Raw genomic sequence first — 20,620 nt, forward strand, 5'->3', positions numbered from 1 at the left:
CAAGGAGAACCAAAAGATACCTCCAAAAAACTTGTGAAGAGTTAAAATGGCATTGATACTTCCATTTCACTCTGCGGTGCCAAAGAGTTGTCATAGACATGAGAAAGTATAAAGTTCAAGGTAAAAGTTATGATAGACATTAATTAGGTACTTTAGAGCTCAGGTTAAGTCTGCGAGAGACTAAAGAAAATACACAGCATAGTCTCTGGCTAGAAAACCGTTCATCCCAAGCTTTTAGATGCTATTAAATGTTCAAAAGACATCTCAGACAGTCTAAAAGGGCTTCATATCCTCCTGAAATGAAGAAACAGGTTCTGTCCAATCACAAGATGATCGATATGATCGATATTCCTCCGAGCTACATCATGTAGACTCCATTAAAGAAAACAAATATCTGCCCCAAGAAGGAAAGCAAAATGAAATTTAGATGTCAGATGAGAAAACTTTAAAGCTACTCCACAGACCAATGTGAATAAAACATTAAAAGAACAAACTACATTACATTGTAAACAATGGATTAACAATGCTAGCAAATATCAGTTCACAGCAGTAGGAGATAGAACTTGCAAAAACCAAAAACAATTGCCCCAGGTAGGAGTTGGTGTACATACTTTGTAGTGATTACCTCTGTTCCACTACTTGGGTGCGCTTTTTGTTCTATTCTGGTCTTCAATAGCCTCCCACACATGGCACATTCATAGTTGGTTGCAAGATTTTCTTTCCCCTATATGGGTAGAATTTGTTAGGCAACATTAGTGGACTAATCAGTGGACTAATCATCCCTTCATTATAGTGTGTTCTTCTTATGCATAAGCGTGGTGGGGGGTCTTTGTCTATATTTTTAGATTTTCTCAACAAATTAAAACATAAATTTATCAAATGAGACCTATTAAATTAATCACGGCAAAAGCGAAGAAGATTTCTGTTGGAAACCCAAAAATTATTAGAAACACAATGAAAGGCTATGTGTTAGACTCCAAGCTGAACAAAAGAGAATGAAGCTATCATAACAATGACTAGAAACCATCAATTTCACTTTAAATAAGAATATCCTCCTTCTAGGCAGAGAAAATGCCATCACAGAATGTGCAGCTTCTATATAGAAAGAATAAGTTACCGGGGTATCGCTAGTGTAAGGTGTTCTATCCAAATTCAATGTAGAGGCATCCATGTGTGCTTCAATGCGAGTAACTGCTGCATACCAAAAGCAAACTAATGCGAATGACAGAGTACTTAATTGTGAGTAACTGCTACATAGCAAAAGCAAACTAATGTGAATGACAGAGTACTTAATTGTCATTCATTCTACAGAAAACTAAAAGTCTAGAACTAAAGACAAATAATGTTAAGGTAAAACCAAATAACAAACTTTATAAATAAACAGTATGAATAAGATATGTTGTTACTTTCGTTTAACATCTGGTCCAGGAAAGTAACTGGGAAAACATCCTCAAACAGTACAATATTGGCCATCCCAGCAAAAGCACTCCTACAAAATAATATAAACAAGATTGTCAATAGAAACTAGGAAGGACAGACCAAGGGATTTGGTGTTTCTCATAAATTAGAGCAGTTGATTCTAGACCAAGCAAAGAAGGCTATTGGGGATATTCAAAAATGTCAATGGCCTCACAATGAGAAAGGAGCAGGAAATTAGCATCACCAAATCACCACCTTCATCTCATGTTATTGACAACAATGTTTGGAATGAAATTTGACCTCGAAAGCTTCAACTAAAAATTAAGAATTCTTTACAGAGATTTTGTGATTCAATCTCAACTGGCCATGATATGTGGAAAAGGAAGCTGAAGGATAATCCTTTTTATTTATTCTTTTTTTTTTTTGTTGCTAAAGATAAGGAAACAATGGAGCATATGATCCTTTCCTGTGAATAGGCAAGAGGAGTCTGGTTTGAGGGTTGTTTTGGAGTCAAGGTGGGTGGATAGAACAAAAATTTGAAGCTGATATTTAGAGATAATAATCGTGCAAAGTGGAGAACTAATGGAAGAGAGTTTAGAGAGAAAGTAAAGCCTTTTAATATCATTGCTCTTAAAATTGTATAATCTTATAAAATCTAATTTTAATGAAAGAAGAAAAAAAAAACAAAAGAGAAGAAGATGATGGAGTTGGAGAGATATAAAAAAAAATGAAAATTAGAAAATAACAATTGATAGGAAGTTGGAGAGAGAAAAAATTTTTTAAAAATTATTAATTATTGATTTTAAGTTCTTAATGAAATTTAATTTTACCGTATTAATAAAGTGTTACATTTTAATGATCTAATAGGTAGTGTATCAAATATAAATCCATTCATTATTTAAAAAAATCAACTTTAATAAAAAAATAAAAATATTTATTTTGATATGCAAACAATTTCTTTTTTACATTTTGTTTTTGTAAATTAAATGCAAGTAAGAGAAATTATATATAATCACACAAAACCAAACTAATTTTAAGATTCTAGTAATTATTTAGCTTTACAAAATTTGGGTTTAAGAATATACTCCCTTTAAGTATACTATGTTACTAATGAATTATGTTATCGTTATCTAAATAATCTTCTCAAGTAAGAGTATATACTCTTAAAAAGACAGCATATTAATTTCAAAAACTAATCAGAATCAGAAAGAAAAATACGAGGAAGTTAGATAATTCTTACCTATTTCTTTGCCCGATACTCTCTAGATCTGGTAGCACTTTTGGATTGTGATAACTGTGTTTTATCCATGGTTTTTTTGTCAGATTACTCTTCCTTAATGTCTGCTCCAAGACTATTAGTCCCGCCTATAACGACTAAAATTGGCTCCATATTCATGGCGTGTGCATGTCCAGAATTCTCCACCATAATCATACCATCCATTTGTATACAAATGGTAGATATATAAATGATTTTGAATTAAATAAATTTTTATTATTAATGATTGATTAATTATTATTATTAAATATATCATTTGTCATTATATATTCACATAGCACTGATATGACATTGATATAAAAGTAAAAAATACTACGTGATCATATTATCATATCAAATTAACATATTATGTTATTATAAATTATGATACATTAGTATGCTACATCATAATTAATTATGATTTTTTAACATACAATGTCAGCATCATATAATAAAAAATAGTAAATGATATTTTGCCTAAGTCAATTGATAGTCATAAGAGTTTATTTGACTCAAAATAAAAAGTATAAGAACTTATTTGACTCAAAATAAAATATTTAGTTCAAAATAAAAGTATAAGAATTTAATTGAACACAATAAAAATATAAAGGCTTATTTGAATTTTCTTGAATACTTTAGAAGTTTTTTTTTTGTATATTACACCAAAATTAATTAAATTTTTAGATCATTTTATATCTTTTTACATGATTTATATTTTTTTAATTCAACTATAAAGTGCTTTAGGAAAGTCTGGTGGTTTAATGTGGGTAAGTTTGTTTTAGATTTTTCTTATGGTAATTCGAATATCCCTAAGTCTGGATTTATGCTGTTGAGGGGTTTGTTTTATTGCTTTTTATTTTTATTTTAATTGTAATCATTAAGTCCAAAGTAATTTGCTTTGACAGTTAACAAATCAATTGCATACCTCTCAAAAATAAAAACTGTATAGTGCTTTATAATAAAAATAATGCTGTGTCAAATTTTAAGTTAATTAAATATTTGATCATAATAAAATTTCAATCATTAAACATATATTGAAAAAGATAATACTCTCTATTGATGTGATATAGTTATTGAATTAACTTTAAAACTTTGCATGGATAACTAATTCCCTTATTATTGTAAGAACTCATATAAATTTCATACATGATTTGTTTTGTGATTTTATTTTAATTATAGTTAATTTTCGGTGCTACATTAATACAAAATTTCATCATATGAAAAATAAAATAAAATTGCGATTTAATGTAAGTCTCGAATTCACCAATGATCTTATGATCATAATTTCATTAAAGATGAAGCATTTACTAAGTTTATTATTTAAAAAATATATATTCATTTAATACAATAATTAAAATCATAATATTATCATCTGTCAATTACTATTATATGAAAATTGTTATTATAATATGCGTATTGATGAGAATGTCTTTAGATTTGAGATATCCAAGAGTTAGAACATCCACTCAAATCTAATAGTGAATTCAAGATTTTAGATAAGAGATAATTAAAACGTAATTAAAAAATAATTATATTATAACTATACATATAATAATAAATAAAATTAAAAATTAAAAAATGACACCATTTGCTATTCCCTTGGCTCCGTCGGTGCTGCATGCTCGATTAAGCTTGGACACAAATATCTATACTCAATATTATTACTATATTAACTAATAATATGTTTTTGTTTAATTTTAAAATTTTAAAATTTAAAAAATATATTTAAATAACAATGAATGGACCGGGCCTGTAGTTGAACTTAAACTTGTATATGCAATAAAATTAGACCCGACCCATAATCAGAAAGACTAGAAGTCTAGAATAGAGAAAAAGGGCAAAATAAAGGTCTTTGACAACACCAGGCAGCGATGCATGGCATGCACGTAGCAAGCCTAGGACATATACCCTTCTTTTAGGAACCCCAAGTGTCCCCTGCTCGCCACAGACCTTTGCATGCACCGACTTTTCGCACTTTACCATTATACCCTTCCACTATTAAATTCAATAATCCATTAAGTAAATCATTTTTTCTTGCTCTATTTGTTTATCTTTGTTTACTGTTTGAATCAAATAAATATAATATAAAATCTATGATTTTAAAAATTTTGAATTCAAATATTTCTAATCTTAAATTTAATTAAAATTAAAAACTTACAAGATATTTTCAAAAAATAATAGTCAAAATTTAATTAATTTGACGACAAAATACATTGAAATGGAGAGTTTAATATTTTTTAATATATTAAATAATTCAAAATATTATTTTTAATGATATTTTAAATATTATACCCCTAATAATACACCCTTCAACAAATCTTTTAAAAAAGAAAAACGCCCTCCATGTTTCACTTCTTCTTTCCCTAATGTAATGCATCACATGCATGTCTTATGCTTAACAATTACAATCCCTTAAAAAGGCTTACATTCTAAATTATTAATTGTGAATTTCCAAGTTTTTCATATTTGATACAAAGAAAATCAAATTCAAACTTTGGAGTATATTTTTATGTAGATAAAATTATTATTTGAATTTGAGTATTTAATTTAATAATAAAAATATAAATTTTTATTTTTTCTAAGTAAAAAAAAAATTATGGTTTTCCCTCCCATGGACAATAGAGTAATCACATATATTCTGAAAGAAACCATAAATTCTTTTAAATCATCAAAGCAAAACGGTTCTAAAATAAGAAAAAAAAGAAAAGCTAAAACCTGAAGAAGAAAATGAAAGGAAGACAAAGCCTAACTCTAACATGCACCACCGCCATTGCAGCCTTGATCTTCAGCCTCATCCTCTCTCTTTGCTTAGCTCTCGCTGAAATCCCACAAGAACCCACCATACTCCAAGTCACAGATAATCTAATCCCAACCTTAAATAGGAAATTCTCAAGAAATTACATTCACAAAGAGTTCCAAGTTTTCGTGGAAAAGTATGGGAAGAACTACTCCACAAGGGAGGAGTACATGCACCGCCTTGGGATCTTCGCAAAGAACTTGATCAGGGCTGCCGAGCACCAGGTACTTGATCCCATGGCTGTGCATGGGGTTACACAGTTCTCTGATCTGTCAGAGGAGGAATTTGAGAGGCTTTACACTGGGGTGAAGGGCGGCATGGGGGCGGCGGCGCCACGGTTGATGGATGGTGTTGGGAAGGAAGCAGAGATGGTGGAGGTTGATTGGTTGCCTGAGAGTTTTGATTGGAGAGAGAAGGGAGCTGTAACTGAGGTCAAGATGCAGGTAGGGTACATCACCTTTTGTCTACACTCGTATACTGTTTTTGTTAAATTGATGATACCAGGGATAGATATTAGGGGCTTCCAAAGTGACTAATTATACTTTATATATGGAAGAAGTGCAGGTAACTTTTGTGAAGCAACCCATAACAAGCATTGCTTGAGTGATTATGTATTGATAATTGTGAATTTCAACTCAAGCATAAAATTAAGATATATAAGTAGAGGTGGCAATGGTGCAATTGGTCGGGTTTAGATCGTTTTGAGTTTTGAGTATTTGGATTTGACACTTGAGATATATGTGTTCTGGTCATTCAAATGGATTTGGATGGATCATTAATTTAGATTAATCCTTAATTTATGAACTATAATTAAGTTATTCAAAATCATACTTTCTCCAACTTGTAGCATACTTTCAATTTTGATGATCATATCATGGAAATAAAATAATAAAAAATAATTAAATCATATAAAAAAAAGTGAACTCATTTAATAATTTAAGAATTATACGTTTTTTGTTTTTAAATTTATTATATTATCTCTTTATATTTTTTTTATTTCTTTAAGGGTGAAAAAAAAATTCATGACGTAATTGTGGAACTTGAATTTAATTATATTAACAGAAAAAATTGTTTTTTTTAACTGTTTTTTAGCCAATATCCAAAAAGATGTAAAAGCGCAATAGTAAAGAAAAAAAGATTTCAAAAGATAATTTAAAATTATTAAATATTAGTAGACTAATCATTAGTGTTATATTTATTAATTTTAATTAAATTAATATTTAAATATAATTGTATTCAATTTAAGTTCTAATTGTTTCGGGCCGATTGGGTGGTTTGTGTTGTTGAATTGTTTTGATCAAATTAGTTAGGTCGAGTCTAGATTTGAGAGAATCTGGTAATTTTTTTGAGTTCGGGTCAATTTTGACAGCTTTAATACAAGTAATTCGTACATTTTTTAATGAGTTAATACTCTCTTTATGTTCTCAAATATATGATGTACAAAACACTTGTATGATATATTCATTTGACGCGCTGAGTTTTCACTTTTTCATCTATAATTGTTGACAGTTTTTGGGCTGTTGATAAACCAATAATTTAATCAATGAATTCGGTATCTTGTTACAAAATTTGGTGGAGCTGAAGGTGTCAGGATGCTATAAGCATCGCAAATTTGCTGATTTACCAAATGAGCTTATTATATATACATATATATATATATATTAAATTGCCATGAGTATTCAAATATAGACTCTGAGTGGAACATATATGAGCAAGTTCAATATCTGATCTTGTCAAAAGAAGAAAATAACAAAGGAAAATTTTCTTCTCGTATTGTTCCATTATGCCATTTTTAAAAAGGAAAATTTGTGAAAAATTTGCAAAGAATAGACCCTCAGCTCTATTCTTCATACGTGTAGGTAAAACCACACTTGTTTTGATTCAGGCTTTATTGATTTGTTTCCTTTCTTAGGCTTGAAGTTAATAAAATGATAATTCATATGTTGGAAAACTTGTCATCATTGTTATTACTATTCCTAATGGAGCTTGTCCATGATCAATGTAGGGCGCATGTGGATCATGTTGGGCTTTTAGCACCACAGGGGCTATTGAAGGAGCGAATTTTGTAGCAACCGGGAAGCTTTTAAGTCTAAGTGAACAACAGCTTGTAGATTGTGATCAAATGGTTAGTTTCATATATATATATATATATATATATATACTCTGAATTATTGTTCATAATCTTGATACCATATTGAACGGGCCAAACCTCTTCAATGGAGTTCTATGTTAACTACCTACAAGCTATCCATTGACATTTCTCCCTTCTCTTAATCTTTTCTGATCTGTGCATTTATTCTTTTTTTTTTTTCTCCTTTTGCCCCCCATTTTGATGCTTTGCTTTTTCATGAAGTGTGATGTAAAGGATAAGACTGCATGTGACAATGGTTGCAGTGGAGGCCTCATGACGAATGCCTATAAGTATTTGATCGAGTCAGGGGGTTTAGAGGATGAGAATTCATACCCATATACAGGGAGACGTGAAGACTGCAAATTCAAACCAGAAAAAGTTGCTGTTAAAGTTGTGAATTTTACTAATATCCCCATTGACGAAAACCAAATTGCAGCGAATTTAGTCCTTCACGGTCCTTTAGCTGGTGAGTTTTCCTGCGAAACCAATACCAGAGCTTGTTCTATGACATCCTTTTCTGCAAAGATGTATGCCACCATAAAATCTTCAACTGTTCATTTTATGACTAGATTGCTCTCATAGATATATTGATTTAAGAATGGTTGTAAATCTAGAAAACGAAAATGGATTTCAGGTTGGATGTGACTAATGAAATGATTTTTTACATTGCAGTCGGGTTGAATGCTTTCTTCATGCAAACCTACATTGGTGGTGTCTCATGTCCAATAATTTGTGACAAGAGATGGATCAACCATGGAGTTTTACTTGTGGGGTATGGAGCAAAGGGCTTCTCCATTCTCAGGTTTGGCTATCAGCCCTATTGGATCATCAAGAATTCATGGGGCAAAAGGTGGGGAGAACATGGTTATTATCGCCTTTGCCGGGGCCATGCTATGTGTGGAATTAACACAATGGTCTCAGCAGTAGCAACTAAAGTCTACTAAAATTTAATTATAGTCTTTTGCTTGATATATAGTTCATTTTAAGCAGCTTAGCTGTTGCAGTAGTTTCCAAATATACGTTTGTAATGATAAAAGTAACATAGGGAAAATCCTATCTATATGTTCTTTATTAAAAAACTCATCTTAATTTCAACTCTTTTATTATTTTCAGCCCAAACCTATAATTTTAAAGAATTACCGTATGTATCCTTCTGCTCTTTTTCAAAAATTATGAGGAATCATTGATTAAGCATTAAAGAAAACCTTATGTACATTAGAAATTATCAAATAAAACTTGTCAATATGATTCAGCAAGCAAATTAGCTGAATGTTTTGTCATTTTAAAATTAAAATCAATTAGAATTAGAAAAAATTGTGAGGAATAACCTTTCTTGATAATGACATTTCGTAAACCATCAAAATAAATTTAACTGTTTTTAGTCATATTTAGTCATCATTTGATAAAAATATTTTTGAAATTATTTTAAATAAATTAAATTATTTATCACAATTTTTTTTTCATTTGTGCTTTCAATTTCTCTCTCTCAACATCCTTTTCTCTCTAATTTTATCGATTTCTTTTGTTGGCATTTGTCCACTATGCTCCTAATTTCTCTTTCTAGCGTTTCAGATTTCTCTTTTTAGGACTTTGAAGACACCAAACGATGATTTTAATGTGCTTGAGTGGATAGCTATTTGAAGAATTTAATTTTTAGGTATTTTGGATAAAACTAAAAAATAAAAATAATTACATATATTTGAAATAGCTTTTAATTGGATTAATTCGGGATCTAGATATCAATAAATTCAAATTTTTAAAATTTATAAATCTAGGTTTTAAATGAATTTTTTTTTCATTTTTAGTCAAAATAGGTGTTTTTGATAAGAAAATTTATGTTTTGATTTATAAAAATATGTTAGAAATATTTTAATAGGTACCAAATTGTCAAAAAAAAAAAGAAATAAAGAAAGTTGAGAGGATTTGAAGTTTTGGTTTATAAGTAAAAATAACAGTTTAGATATTAAAGTATAACAAAATGTTCTTGAATATGGCATGTAACAATAATATTTTTTCAACATGGCATGTAACAATAGTTTTTTTTTTTAATATGACGTGTAACAACCTTTTTTAACTATGACGTGTAATATGTTTTTGTACATGACGTGTAATAACCTAACCATGACGTCTCACACGTTTTTATACATAGTGTGTCATACATTTTTGTACATGACGTGTAATAACCTAACCATAGTGTGTAACATATTTCTATACATGATGTGTAATATCATCGCATGTAATTTCATTAAGGGTATTTTTGTCTAACTTAGTTAAAAATATTTAAAATTATAAAAAGGTTATTTTTGAAAATATCTTATCTTTAAAGGTTTTTTTTTTTAAAATCCCTCTCAAAATTAACAACTACTTTGGCTTATATAATTCAAAATAAAATTTACAAAAAATTTCATAACAAACACAACTCATAAATAGGGGCAATCAAAGTAACATGGCCCAAGGCCAACTAACATGTTCTTAAAAACTTATTAATGGAAACGTTGATTCTTCCGACTAAATAAATATTAATAAAATTGTTATATACTATACACATGTCATTTATTTATAATCGATGAATCAAAAATTGGATAAAATTATGTAATTTAGATTTAATTATAGGATCAAAATACTCATAAATACTTTCAAAGAAGATTAAAAAATTAAAGAAAAATTAAAAAGATGGATATATGGGCTAAGTATGAATAACCGCGCTTACTTGGCATGGCTGCGGGTTCGACCTAGCTTGGGCTAACGGCTAATGAGTTCCTTCAGACCATACATGCGGTCTAGGCAGGTCATGTCTACATTATTTTTTTACTTGGACCTAAGCAAAAAGGCACAGGCTTGCCAGTGCTAGCACAAGAGTAATGGCAGAAGTACTGATCATTTTAAGCCCAAGCCCAAGCCCCTAGTTTTAATGCCCAACTGTATATATATACTTCACTCCGTCTTGACAACCTTCCAAAAAAACCCCTTCTAAGCTTCCTTTTCTGGTATGCAAGGTTTCTCTCCTCCTCTTCTCTTTGATCGTCTCCCGTTTGGTAGCCAAGAAAGGTTGGGAAAGTGATAACATGCTGTTCCTTTTTACCTGCTTTAGAAATGTGCATTTTACAAGTTTTTTGAACTCTTAAGTCCAAGAATTATAAGGAAAATAACTTAAATCTTAGCGAACCCATTTCTCTTGCTCTGCATTTTCATGAAATAAATTAAAATAGTTAAGTTTTTGTGTTTTTAACATAACTATATGCGTAATCTCAGATGAATAATTGCTTGTGTAAGAAGCACGCACTTTGCTTTTTCTTTCTGTCTTTACTTTTTCTTTTTTGAGGATAGGCTTGATTTCTTGTTCATACTTTCAATACATCAAATTTTCATGTAGAATTATATTGATGCCTCTTTGCTTCGGTTGAATTGATATTAATAATAATGATTACATGAAATTTATTGCCATAAACTTTGCTAGTTTCATTTTCAGAATGAATGAATGCAATTACAAAAAACATGCTGTGCACACATTCTCTTGCTTGCACCGCACTAAAATGCATCACGTTCAATGAATCTGATTCATTCTCATTTGTTGGCTTTTGGTATGCAGCGGTTGCTGGCATTGAAGCACGGAACAGTAGGTGCTTCATGTAAAATCTTGAATTCATTATCGTCAATACTTTTAATTAGTCATAATTAATGCCATATCATAATTGATGATTGACATAATAATATGATCATGTAACATTTTTCACTTTCCATGTCAATGCCATATCAGTGCTATGTGAATATAAAATGACAAGTGTCAATAATAACAATTAGTCAATCATTAGTAATAAAGACTTATTATATTCAAAATAAAAATGCAGATGTTTGATTAAATATAATATAAGAATAAAGGTTTATTTAAATATTTTTGAATAATTTAGAAACTTATTTTAGCATTATGCCATTAAATTTATATTGATATAAATTGATCTTTCCTCCATGATATGTTACATTTATGATTTTATAATTGTGTTATTCATAATAAATCATTAATTCTAAATTCTTGAATATTGCAATTATGATTTGATAAATTACAAAAAAAAATTATCTAAGGTTTATAAACTGAAAATTAACCAACTTGAGCTTTATTTTGTTTGAAATTATTAACACATTTTATTTCAAGATAATTAATAAGAAAAGGAAAAGAAAAAAATAAGCTGACAATGTTTAACCACAAGGTAGTTTAATGCTACTTTTCAAATCTCAGGAGGAAATTCATCTGCCTCCAACCGTAGAGTGTGTTTTTATTTACTCTTACAATTTTTAATAAATTAAATATAATTCAAAACAACAATAAATAAATGAATTAGTAGATTTAAATAAAATAGTATTTATTGTACTTGTATTTAGCCTCTACTTATTTTTATATAATACTTATATATAAAATATACATATTTCTAAAGTGTAAAGTTAATTTGTTTATAAATAAACGATGACTATATTGTAAGATAATTAATGTTTTTATTATATATATAATTGAAATTTTATTTTTTTAATTTATAAATTATTTAATACTTGTATAATTAAGAAAAAAATTAAAGAAAGTTTTTCAATGCAATTTGAATTTTTAGTTATGCATTGAATAAAATTTTAAATATTTACAATTTGAATAAATATTATTAATTTCCATAATGCAAATATTAAAAATGATAATTTAAAAATGTAGTGAAATAAAGGTTTTCGTAAAATACTAGAGGTTTAGGTTTTCTCTACAGGCACACGTTAAGAGATTGTTTCTATCTTACACCGTATTGGAAAAATCTTGCACATCATGCCTCATGGAGGCAAATCCAACTCAGGATCCACCACCGCCGGTAGCAAAAAATAAAGAACTGAATGCAATAAAAGTAGGATTAAAAAGAGGAAGGTTTTGCTTGGATTCAAATTCTGATTCAACTCAACAAAATGTTTCCCTTGATGCTGAACATGCTTTAGATGCAGAAGACGCTGCCAAATTGTTTTATCGTAATATTCTTATGTAAAGAGACCAAGAAACCTTACAACTTGATGAGGAATTTGAAGTGGAAGAAGATCTAATTGATGATTTAGATTCGGATGAAGAAACCAATGAAGCAGCAATAAAAGGCCTTTATATACGGTTGAATAGAGATGAAGCCTCATTTACAGGTTGAAATATTGGCATACTCATCACAACTAATCCATGCTATAGTTGTAATATCAAAAGGTAAATGGCTTTTAATAGTAGTTTATGGAAGACCTAAGACAAGAGAAAGGAAAAGGCTCTGGCAATTTCTATGCCTAGCTAGCGAACTACATTCTTTGCCTTGGTTGATGATGGGAGATTTCAACCAAGTTATTTCAACTGATGAAAAGATAAAGAGGTATAGCGTGAATTTTTCTCAATGTAACTAGATGATTAACTACTTAAATTATTGTAGCTTTTGTAATTTAAGTGCATCTGGATCCAAAATACACATAAAAGCAAAAAAAGAGATGGCCTGGCATACACTAGAGAAAGATTGGATAGAGTAATGGTTAATGAGCACCGCTGCAATTATTTCCATATACTTATGTATTAAACCTCCCTTGAGCTCACTCCAATCATCATCTTTAGACTTATCAAAATGGGCGAGCCCATCCCGCGGCTCATTTTTTATTAAATATGGGTGTGTTGGGTTGAAAATTTGTGAATCCATATTTAATCGAGCCTAAATGGGCCAGCCAGCAAATCAGTGGGCTAGGTAGCGGCCAGGCCTTATGGGTCAAAAAAATAATTTTAATTAATTAATAATTTATATATTTAATTATAAAAATCAATAATTTGTTACTAATAGTATTTTTATTTTATATATTTCAATGTCTTTAATCTTCACTTGTCAAATTAAAAATTTTAATTTAAATTAAAACTATTATCTCTTTTTTCTTTTATGGTAATGAATATTAGATGATAAATTGATAATAATTCAGACCTTGAAACATCATTGCTGTCTAAACAAGATTTAAATGTTTTACTTGAGAATGAAGATTGAGGAGGATATAAATGAATCTTGAAATTTTTATTATTTGGTTATATACTTATGTTTATAAGATAGTAGTTTGTGTTAAAGATTTAAACTTTATTATGTAATTTATTTATTTTTTTATATTTGTATAATTATTATTTATTTGTAACATGTTTTTATTATTAATTTATGAATTAAATCATAAATAATTTTATTAATAAAAAATTTATCAAATAAAATTATAAAAATAATTTTTTTAAAAAAAATAAAAATGGGCTGACCCAACCCAACATGAGCTAATAAGAAGTGGGTGGTTAGATTTTAATGGCCATATAAAAAAATGGACTGACCTGACCCAACCATATTTTTTTACCCACAAGGGCTGGAGCGGGGGACCGGGCCAACCCATATTGACAGCTCTAATCATGTTATTGTATGCAGTGCCAAAGTAATTCATTATGCAAACAGTTGAATAAGAGATTCATATTTAAAGAGACTTGGCTGTTTCATCCAGGATTTGATAAAGTTGTGAGAGAGACTTAGAATTTCGAAGATGGTGGTAATCTTACTTTAACCTTGAAGAAATTAGCAAATACATTGGACATATGGAAATATGAGTCCTTTGGTGATTTATCTAAAAGGAAAAAATGATTACTGGAAAGACTTCCAAGGAGTTTAACAGTACCTTTACAAAAAGCCAAATGACTATCTTCAAAACTTGGAGGTTGCTTTACTTGAAGAGTATAATTTAGTTCTTTATGAAGGAAGGGCCTTAACTATAAAGATAGATTTGGAGAAGGCCTATGATCAATTGAAGTGGCATTTTCTACAAGAGGTGCTAGAGGAATTTGGGATACCATATTCTTGGATAAATTTAATTATGCACATCATAAGGACTACAAAATTTTATGTTATTTGGAATGGTAATCATACAGAAAATTTCTCCCCATCCCGAGGAATGAGGCTAAGGGATCCCCTTTCTTTGTACTTATTTGTGATGCAGTTAGAGAAACTCTCACATTTAATAGAATGTTCTGTGCAAGAAGAGCAATGAAAACCACTCAATTTTACAAGACATGGCCTTTGTCTCTCTCACGTATGTTTTGTTAACGATTTGATGCTATTTGATGTAGCTACAAAAAATCAGGTCAGGGTTATGATGAATATACTTGATAGATTTTGTGAAGCTTCGGGACAAAAAGTAAGCCTGGAGAAATCCAAGCTGCTAGTTTCTTCTAATGTCTGCATTGGAAAAGCTAAACTACTAAGCAAGGTAGTGAAAATTCCTCTCACCAAAGATTTTGGTAAATACTTAGGGGAACTTATGATTCATGGTAGAGTCTATAAATTAACTTACTTGGATTTGGTGAACAAAGTGAAGCAAAGATTGTCCAAAATGAATGGTAAAAATTTATCACTAGCAGGTCGGGTTGCATTGGTACAATCTGTCACTAGCTCTATGGCATCTTATTTAAAGCAAACTATTTTGATTCTTGAAAACATTGTTCAAGAAATGGATCGTCTCAACAGAAATTTCATCTAAGGACACTTGGAAGGAGAGAAGAAAATTTTGCTATAGGCTAGGATAAAATCTGTCTAAAAAGTTTATTTTGGCTCTATTTGCTAAACTTGGGTGGAACATTTGGCAAGATAAAGAATGCTCCGGGGTGGAAATTTTAAAGATGAAATATTTACGAGCAAGAGACTTTATGGCAGTGCAAGCCAATCTTACAGACTCATATATATGGAAGAGCATTTTAAAGGCACGATCTGTGTTGGAGAAAGGTATTGGGATGAATATTAGTAATAGTCACTTAATCAAGTTTTGGACAAATGTATGGCTAAGTTGTAGACCTTTGATAAACTTTGCCATTGTAGAGCTCTCTGACATAAAAGCCGATTTACCTACTATGAGTTTTTATGATTAAGAAAGAAAGTGAAATCTTCATCACCTTGAACAGGTATCACCTATTCATGTTGTTCATATGATAGCTGCTACATTTATAGATCATTCAAGTGATGAAAGTGATACTAGACTTTGGCTTATGACAAATGATGGTGAATTTTCAATTAAGATAGCATACTAGATTAAATGGGGACTAATATAATTGTTGAAAATTATTGGAAAAAAATTTGGAAATTTAAAAGCTCCATGAAGGTTTGCATGCTTCCCTGGCATGTTATGCACAATTCTCTCCCTACATTCTCCTGGTTAAACAGAAATATCATGGGCATAGCTATTTTGTGTCCATGCTGTGAAGTTGTTGAGGAGACAATCATACATGCTTTGTGGGACTGTATTTCATCAAAACGTTTATGGATTCAAATTAGACCTGAACTTGTTAATAGTGAATTATTTTATTTGAGCTTGAAGGACTGGATGATGTGGAACATATCATATGACGTATCTTTTGAGAATGTTACATGGAGTTGGATTTTTGTGCATACACTATGGTTTGTATGGTTTTGGAGTAACTTGGCTATTCATGATAAGTCTTTTATCTGGCCAAGTAATGCATGGAAGCAGATCTGGACAAAAGCTAAGGAGGCATGGGACAATATAGGCCGTGAACAAAGAAGAGTTAAGCTAAGCACGAGGTGCTGATTGCAAGGGAAAAGCCGTGGCCATCATATGTTACACTCAATGCAGATGGTAGCGCAAAGGGCCAACATAGGGAAGCAGCTGGTGGAAGTGTAATCTGTGATGATAAAGGCAACTGTATTGTTGGCTTCACATATAAAGTTGGAGTCTTCTTTTTTTGACAGCCAAGTTAGGGGCACTTTACCAGCGGTTAAAACTTTGTTGGGAAAGAGGCTTAAAAAAGGTACAAGTGTAGACGAACTCCTTGATAGCTATCCAAAAATTGTATAACTAGAGTAAGGCATTGGATCCTCATGCGAATCTTTTGAGTAATATCAACAAGTCGCTTCAAAGGAATTAAGAATGCCTACTATCTCATGTTCATCGTAAAACAAATTAATGTACTAATTGAATGATCACTCATAATGATAATTTATTTTTGAGGTTACATGTATTTGAATCCTCACTACTAGTTTAGTTTTTTTTTCATTAGCTGATACTTTGAGTATTACATGGCCTATACTGATGATGTAGTTAACTTGTTCTAATCCTTTTTATAAAATATATATATTGAAATGAACATGAATATTTTTCACTATATATAGTAAGATATATTTGTGCTAGGGTTTTATCAGGGGATAGAAAAGAACAGAACGCAACCTTGAAGGCCCAACAGTTGCATTACTGCCAGTGGAGAGTTCGATCGCTTTAAAACACTAGAAACATGGAGACTCCAGATACCCCCGACACAAAAATAGCTAAATCGCCCCCGCCGCCGTCTCCGACGACGCAAGAACCAGACCCCAAAAGGGTCAAAATGTCTACTACAACCACTTCCGACGACGAAGAAACCGCTTCCGCCACCAACGGCACCAAAAAACAGAGATACAAACGACGGAAGATCGCCATTTTCTTTGCCTACTGTGGCGTCGGCTATCAAGGCATGCAAAAAAATCCAGGAGCCAAAACCATCGAAGGCGACCTTGAAGAAGCACTGTTCCACTCTGGCGCCGTCCCCGAGCAAGACCGCGGCAACCCAAAACGCTATGATTGGGCTCGCTCGGCCCGAACGGATAAGGGCGTAAGCGCCGTGGGCCAGGTCGTTTCTGGGCGGTTCTACATCGACCCGCCAGGGCTAGTGGAGCGCCTTAATCGGATACTTCCTGCCCAGATTCAGATATTTGGCTATAAGCGTGTGACGGCGTCGTTTAACTCGAAGAAGTTTTGTGATCGGCGACGGTACGTTTATCTTATTCCTGTTTTTGCTCTTGATCCAAATTGTCATAGGGATAGGGAAAGTGTTTTGGCTAGTTTAGGATCGGGTAATGAGCTTGTTAAGTGCTTGGAGTGCTCAGAAAGAGGCCGTAAAGTCGCAGGTGTTATGGGCAAGCGTAGTTTCGAATCCAAGTCGACAATAGTTCAGTCTGACGTTTCTTCGAAAAATGGAGAATCTGGAAATGTAATTACGGAAGATAACCTGGCATCTGAACTTGAGGAGGCTACTGATAGTTCTGTCCAAAATGAGGTTACTGATGTGGATAAAGCTAATGTAGAAAAGAAACCCGCGGAGGAAAGAAGGTTTTGTTATGGTGAGGAAGAGAAGAAGCGGTTCAATAGAATATTGAAGCATTACGTTGGGTCTCACAACTTTCATAACTTCACTACAAGAACGAAAGCCGAAGATCCTTCTGCACGTCGCTATATCGTATCATTTCACGCGAACAACGTTGTTAATGTTGAGGGCATTGACTTTGTCAAGTGTGAGGTTGTAGGTCAGAGCTTCATGCTTCATCAGATTCGAAAGATGATTGGAATGGCCATTGCGGTAATGAGGAATTGTGCTTCTGAGTCACTGATTGAAACTGCATTACGAAAGTAAGTAGTTCTGTATCTTCTTAATTGTGTTGCTGTTGTGACTGAATTTTTGTTTTTGGCTTAATATATATCTTTAATAAATTTCAGGGATGTGAACATCAACGTACCTACAGCACCCGAGGTTGGTTTGTACTTGGATGAGTGCCTCTTTGCATCATATAACCAAAAGTGGAAAGATAGTCATGAAGAATTGTCTATGAAAGCTTATGAAGAAGAGGCAGAGGAATTCAAAATGAAGTTTATATATTCTCATATTGCCTCAACAGAACGTGAGGAAGGAGTTGTAGCCCTATGGTTGCATTCTCTAAACCACAGAAATTACCCTGATTTAAGGGATTGCAATGTAGAAACGATAGAGGGGATGAGTCTTAAGGTGGATGATAATACAGACAACACAGAAGAGAAGAGTGCTTCAGTGGAGAAAAATGGAGACACTGAGACACAAAGTGCCAAAGATTAGAATATGACCGAATGAATAGTCTCAATCTTTTTATTTCGTTTAGAATTCTTTGCTTCTGCTTCTTATTAACTTTTAGAAAGGTGGGGTTGAATTTTGGAGCTCTCCTGGTGTTACTTACAAGGCCGCTCATGTTTGGAATGAAATCAGTCACAAACAAGAGAAATGTGGAATGGCATAGACTCATTTGGTTTCAATACCATATTCCTTGACATGCCTTGATCACTTGGATAGCTATTTTGGACAGGTCATCAACCAAAAGCAGACTTCGTTCTTGAGGTGTGCATTTGGATTCTGTTGACTGTCCCTTTTGCAAGCTGTGGCAAAATAAGGGACCAAATTTTCTTCTCTTATGATTTCTCGAGGCAGCTTTAGGACAAAGATCTTCATGCTCGTGGTATATGGTGACTGGCATTCTGAATTGCAGTGGCCAGTGGGCTAAAGAAAAACTTAAGGGAACAGTACTTACTTCAGTCATCCTTTGCCTTGCCTGGTGTTCTTATATTTACCACTTGTGGAGGGAGAAAAACAGCAGGATTTATGGAGAGAAGGCAAATTCGATTTTTGCCCTTTTTTTGTTTCATTGTTAATGATGATGTTAGATTTAGGCTTCAGGGGCTAGGAATTTTACTATCAACAGGGCTTTATGTAATACCGTGACTCTAAGTTGGCATAGTTGTTGCTTTGTTGTTGCTGCTGTTTGTAGCCTTGGTTTTTTCTCTGTGGCAGCTTTGCTACCTTTTTTCTTATGCCTGAGCTTGCTGCTTCTTGGATAATAAAATTCTTAATTGTCCAGAAAAGACCTTTTACTTTGAATGTTGACCCTGTTTGATATCTGTTAAGTGCACGGGGATGATAAACTTGAGAACTTTGTACTTGGTCTACCATCTATACTATAAGAGATTAAGTTGTTTCCCGTTGACCTTGGATTAGGCAAGTAAATTTGATTTTAGCCCCACGCTTTCTTTATAGATTTCCTTTGTTATGTCTTATCAACACCACGGCATTGCAGCAACAAAGTGGAAAGATAGCAGCAGTGGGCTGCATGTTGGTTATGATTAACAACCTGATATTTTCAGGTGAGCTTATTTTTTTCCAGTTAGAGACTTGTTTATAATCAACTCTTTTGCTGACAATCTCGTGTTCTGTAATTTCATTGTCGGCAGAGGAACTATTGGATATGCAAATGTTCATGCTTATTCGGGAAGAACTGCCTAGTAGAGATGATCTTGAGTCTTCTGCATAGACACTTGAATTCTACATTGAGGTTGATTACTATGGCAGGGCTATCAGGTACAGTTGATATAACCATCATACTGGAGTTGCTTGATCGGAGCTTTATTTTTAGCATTCATCTTCTACATTGTTATCTTGGTCTTTCTTTAACTTTCCGGATCCAGGGTGAGAACGAATCCTTCTTAGTCTGTGAAAAGAAAATGGTTACATCACCTGAAACTTCTTTGCTGCTTATGCCCTCCACCTTTAAAGCAGCATCTTTGAGAGTGTGGTGAACATGGAGAGCCCAACGACTCCAGACTAATATCTTTATTCGACGGTTTGATAGGACCAAATCAACCACAAGGCCAATAAAAACTGATGGTGCTCAAAAGGTATCTATGTGTTTATTTAAATATGTTTCTGTATTAAATAGAGTAACATTACTCTGAAACAGATACCGTCTTAGCCTTGCCATACACTAGAACTGAGTGGATGAGTTGTCGCTTAGTCTGATTGTTTCTACTATTACTTCAAAGCAAAAACCATGGAGCAATGTAATCATGTATCTTCCAGACCACACATATTTTGAACTCTTGGTTGATGGGAACTGGCAAAATTCATTGAATTGTAATTGAACTGACAAGGGAAACATCAAGCTTGAGGGGGACTCGACGGAGAGAAACTAGACCCACCAACTAATCCTAAAGGACCGCTTACGTTTCCCTGTTAATGATGTTTCCTTTCACCAACTTACTTTCCTTCTAAATTTAGCTGGGCTGCCATTTATAGACCATGTCCCAAGGATTCATCGAGTACAGAATTTAAATCTATCTATACTCAAATCCAACTTAAATTTGGTCTTGCAATAGATAATCCAGTCTTTGAACAACTGTGTGT

The 20,620-nt window shown here is 32.2% G+C and overlaps 2 protein-coding genes and 2 pseudogenes across 2 annotated transcripts; all 4 read left to right on the forward strand.

Moving 5' to 3' along the window:
* The first annotated feature begins 5,401 nt into the window (after positions 1 to 5,401).
* On the forward strand, positions 5,402 to 6,007 carry LOC149526632 (putative cysteine protease RD19D pseudogene; annotated as a pseudogene).
* A 1,545-nt stretch (positions 6,008 to 7,552) lies between these two features.
* Positions 7,553 to 8,546, forward strand: LOC110425359 (putative cysteine protease RD19D). The gene is made up of 3 exons (XM_021440257.2): positions 7,553 to 7,596; positions 7,825 to 8,068; positions 8,275 to 8,546. The coding sequence occupies exons 1-3, from the start codon at positions 7,594 to 7,596 to the stop codon at positions 8,544 to 8,546; spliced, it is 519 nt and encodes a 172-aa protein (XP_021295932.2). The 5' UTR covers positions 7,553 to 7,593.
* Positions 8,547 to 16,770: 8,224 nt separating this feature from the next.
* LOC110425433 (uncharacterized) lies at positions 16,771 to 18,508 on the forward strand. The gene is made up of 2 exons (XM_021440353.2): positions 16,771 to 18,048; positions 18,136 to 18,508. The coding sequence occupies exons 1-2, from the start codon at positions 16,898 to 16,900 to the stop codon at positions 18,506 to 18,508; spliced, it is 1,524 nt and encodes a 507-aa protein (XP_021296028.1). The 5' UTR covers positions 16,771 to 16,897.
* Positions 18,506 to 19,427, forward strand: LOC110425531 (uncharacterized; annotated as a pseudogene).
* The last annotated feature ends 1,193 nt before the right edge of the window (positions 19,428 to 20,620 follow it).

The sequence above is a fragment of the Theobroma umbraticum genome, unplaced genomic scaffold (assembly GCF_002168275.2).
Source record: "Theobroma umbraticum cultivar Fairchild unplaced genomic scaffold, ASM216827v3 scaffold_81.0, whole genome shotgun sequence".
Taxonomy (NCBI): Eukaryota; Viridiplantae; Streptophyta; class Magnoliopsida; order Malvales; family Malvaceae; genus Theobroma; species Theobroma umbraticum.

Bases quoted from the DNA above. Each gene is read 5' to 3' on its own strand.
- LOC110425433 (XM_021440353.2), top strand. From the start codon at position 16,898: ATGGAGACTCCAGATACCCCCGACACAAAAATAGCTAAATCGCCCCCG. The intron at 18,049-18,135 runs GTAAGTAGTTCT...AATAAATTTCAG, and splicing joins ATTGAAACTGCATTACGAAA to GGATGTGAACATCAACGTAC.
- LOC110425359 (XM_021440257.2), top strand. The intron at 8,069-8,274 runs GTGAGTTTTCCT...TTTACATTGCAG, and splicing joins CCTTCACGGTCCTTTAGCTG to TCGGGTTGAATGCTTTCTTC.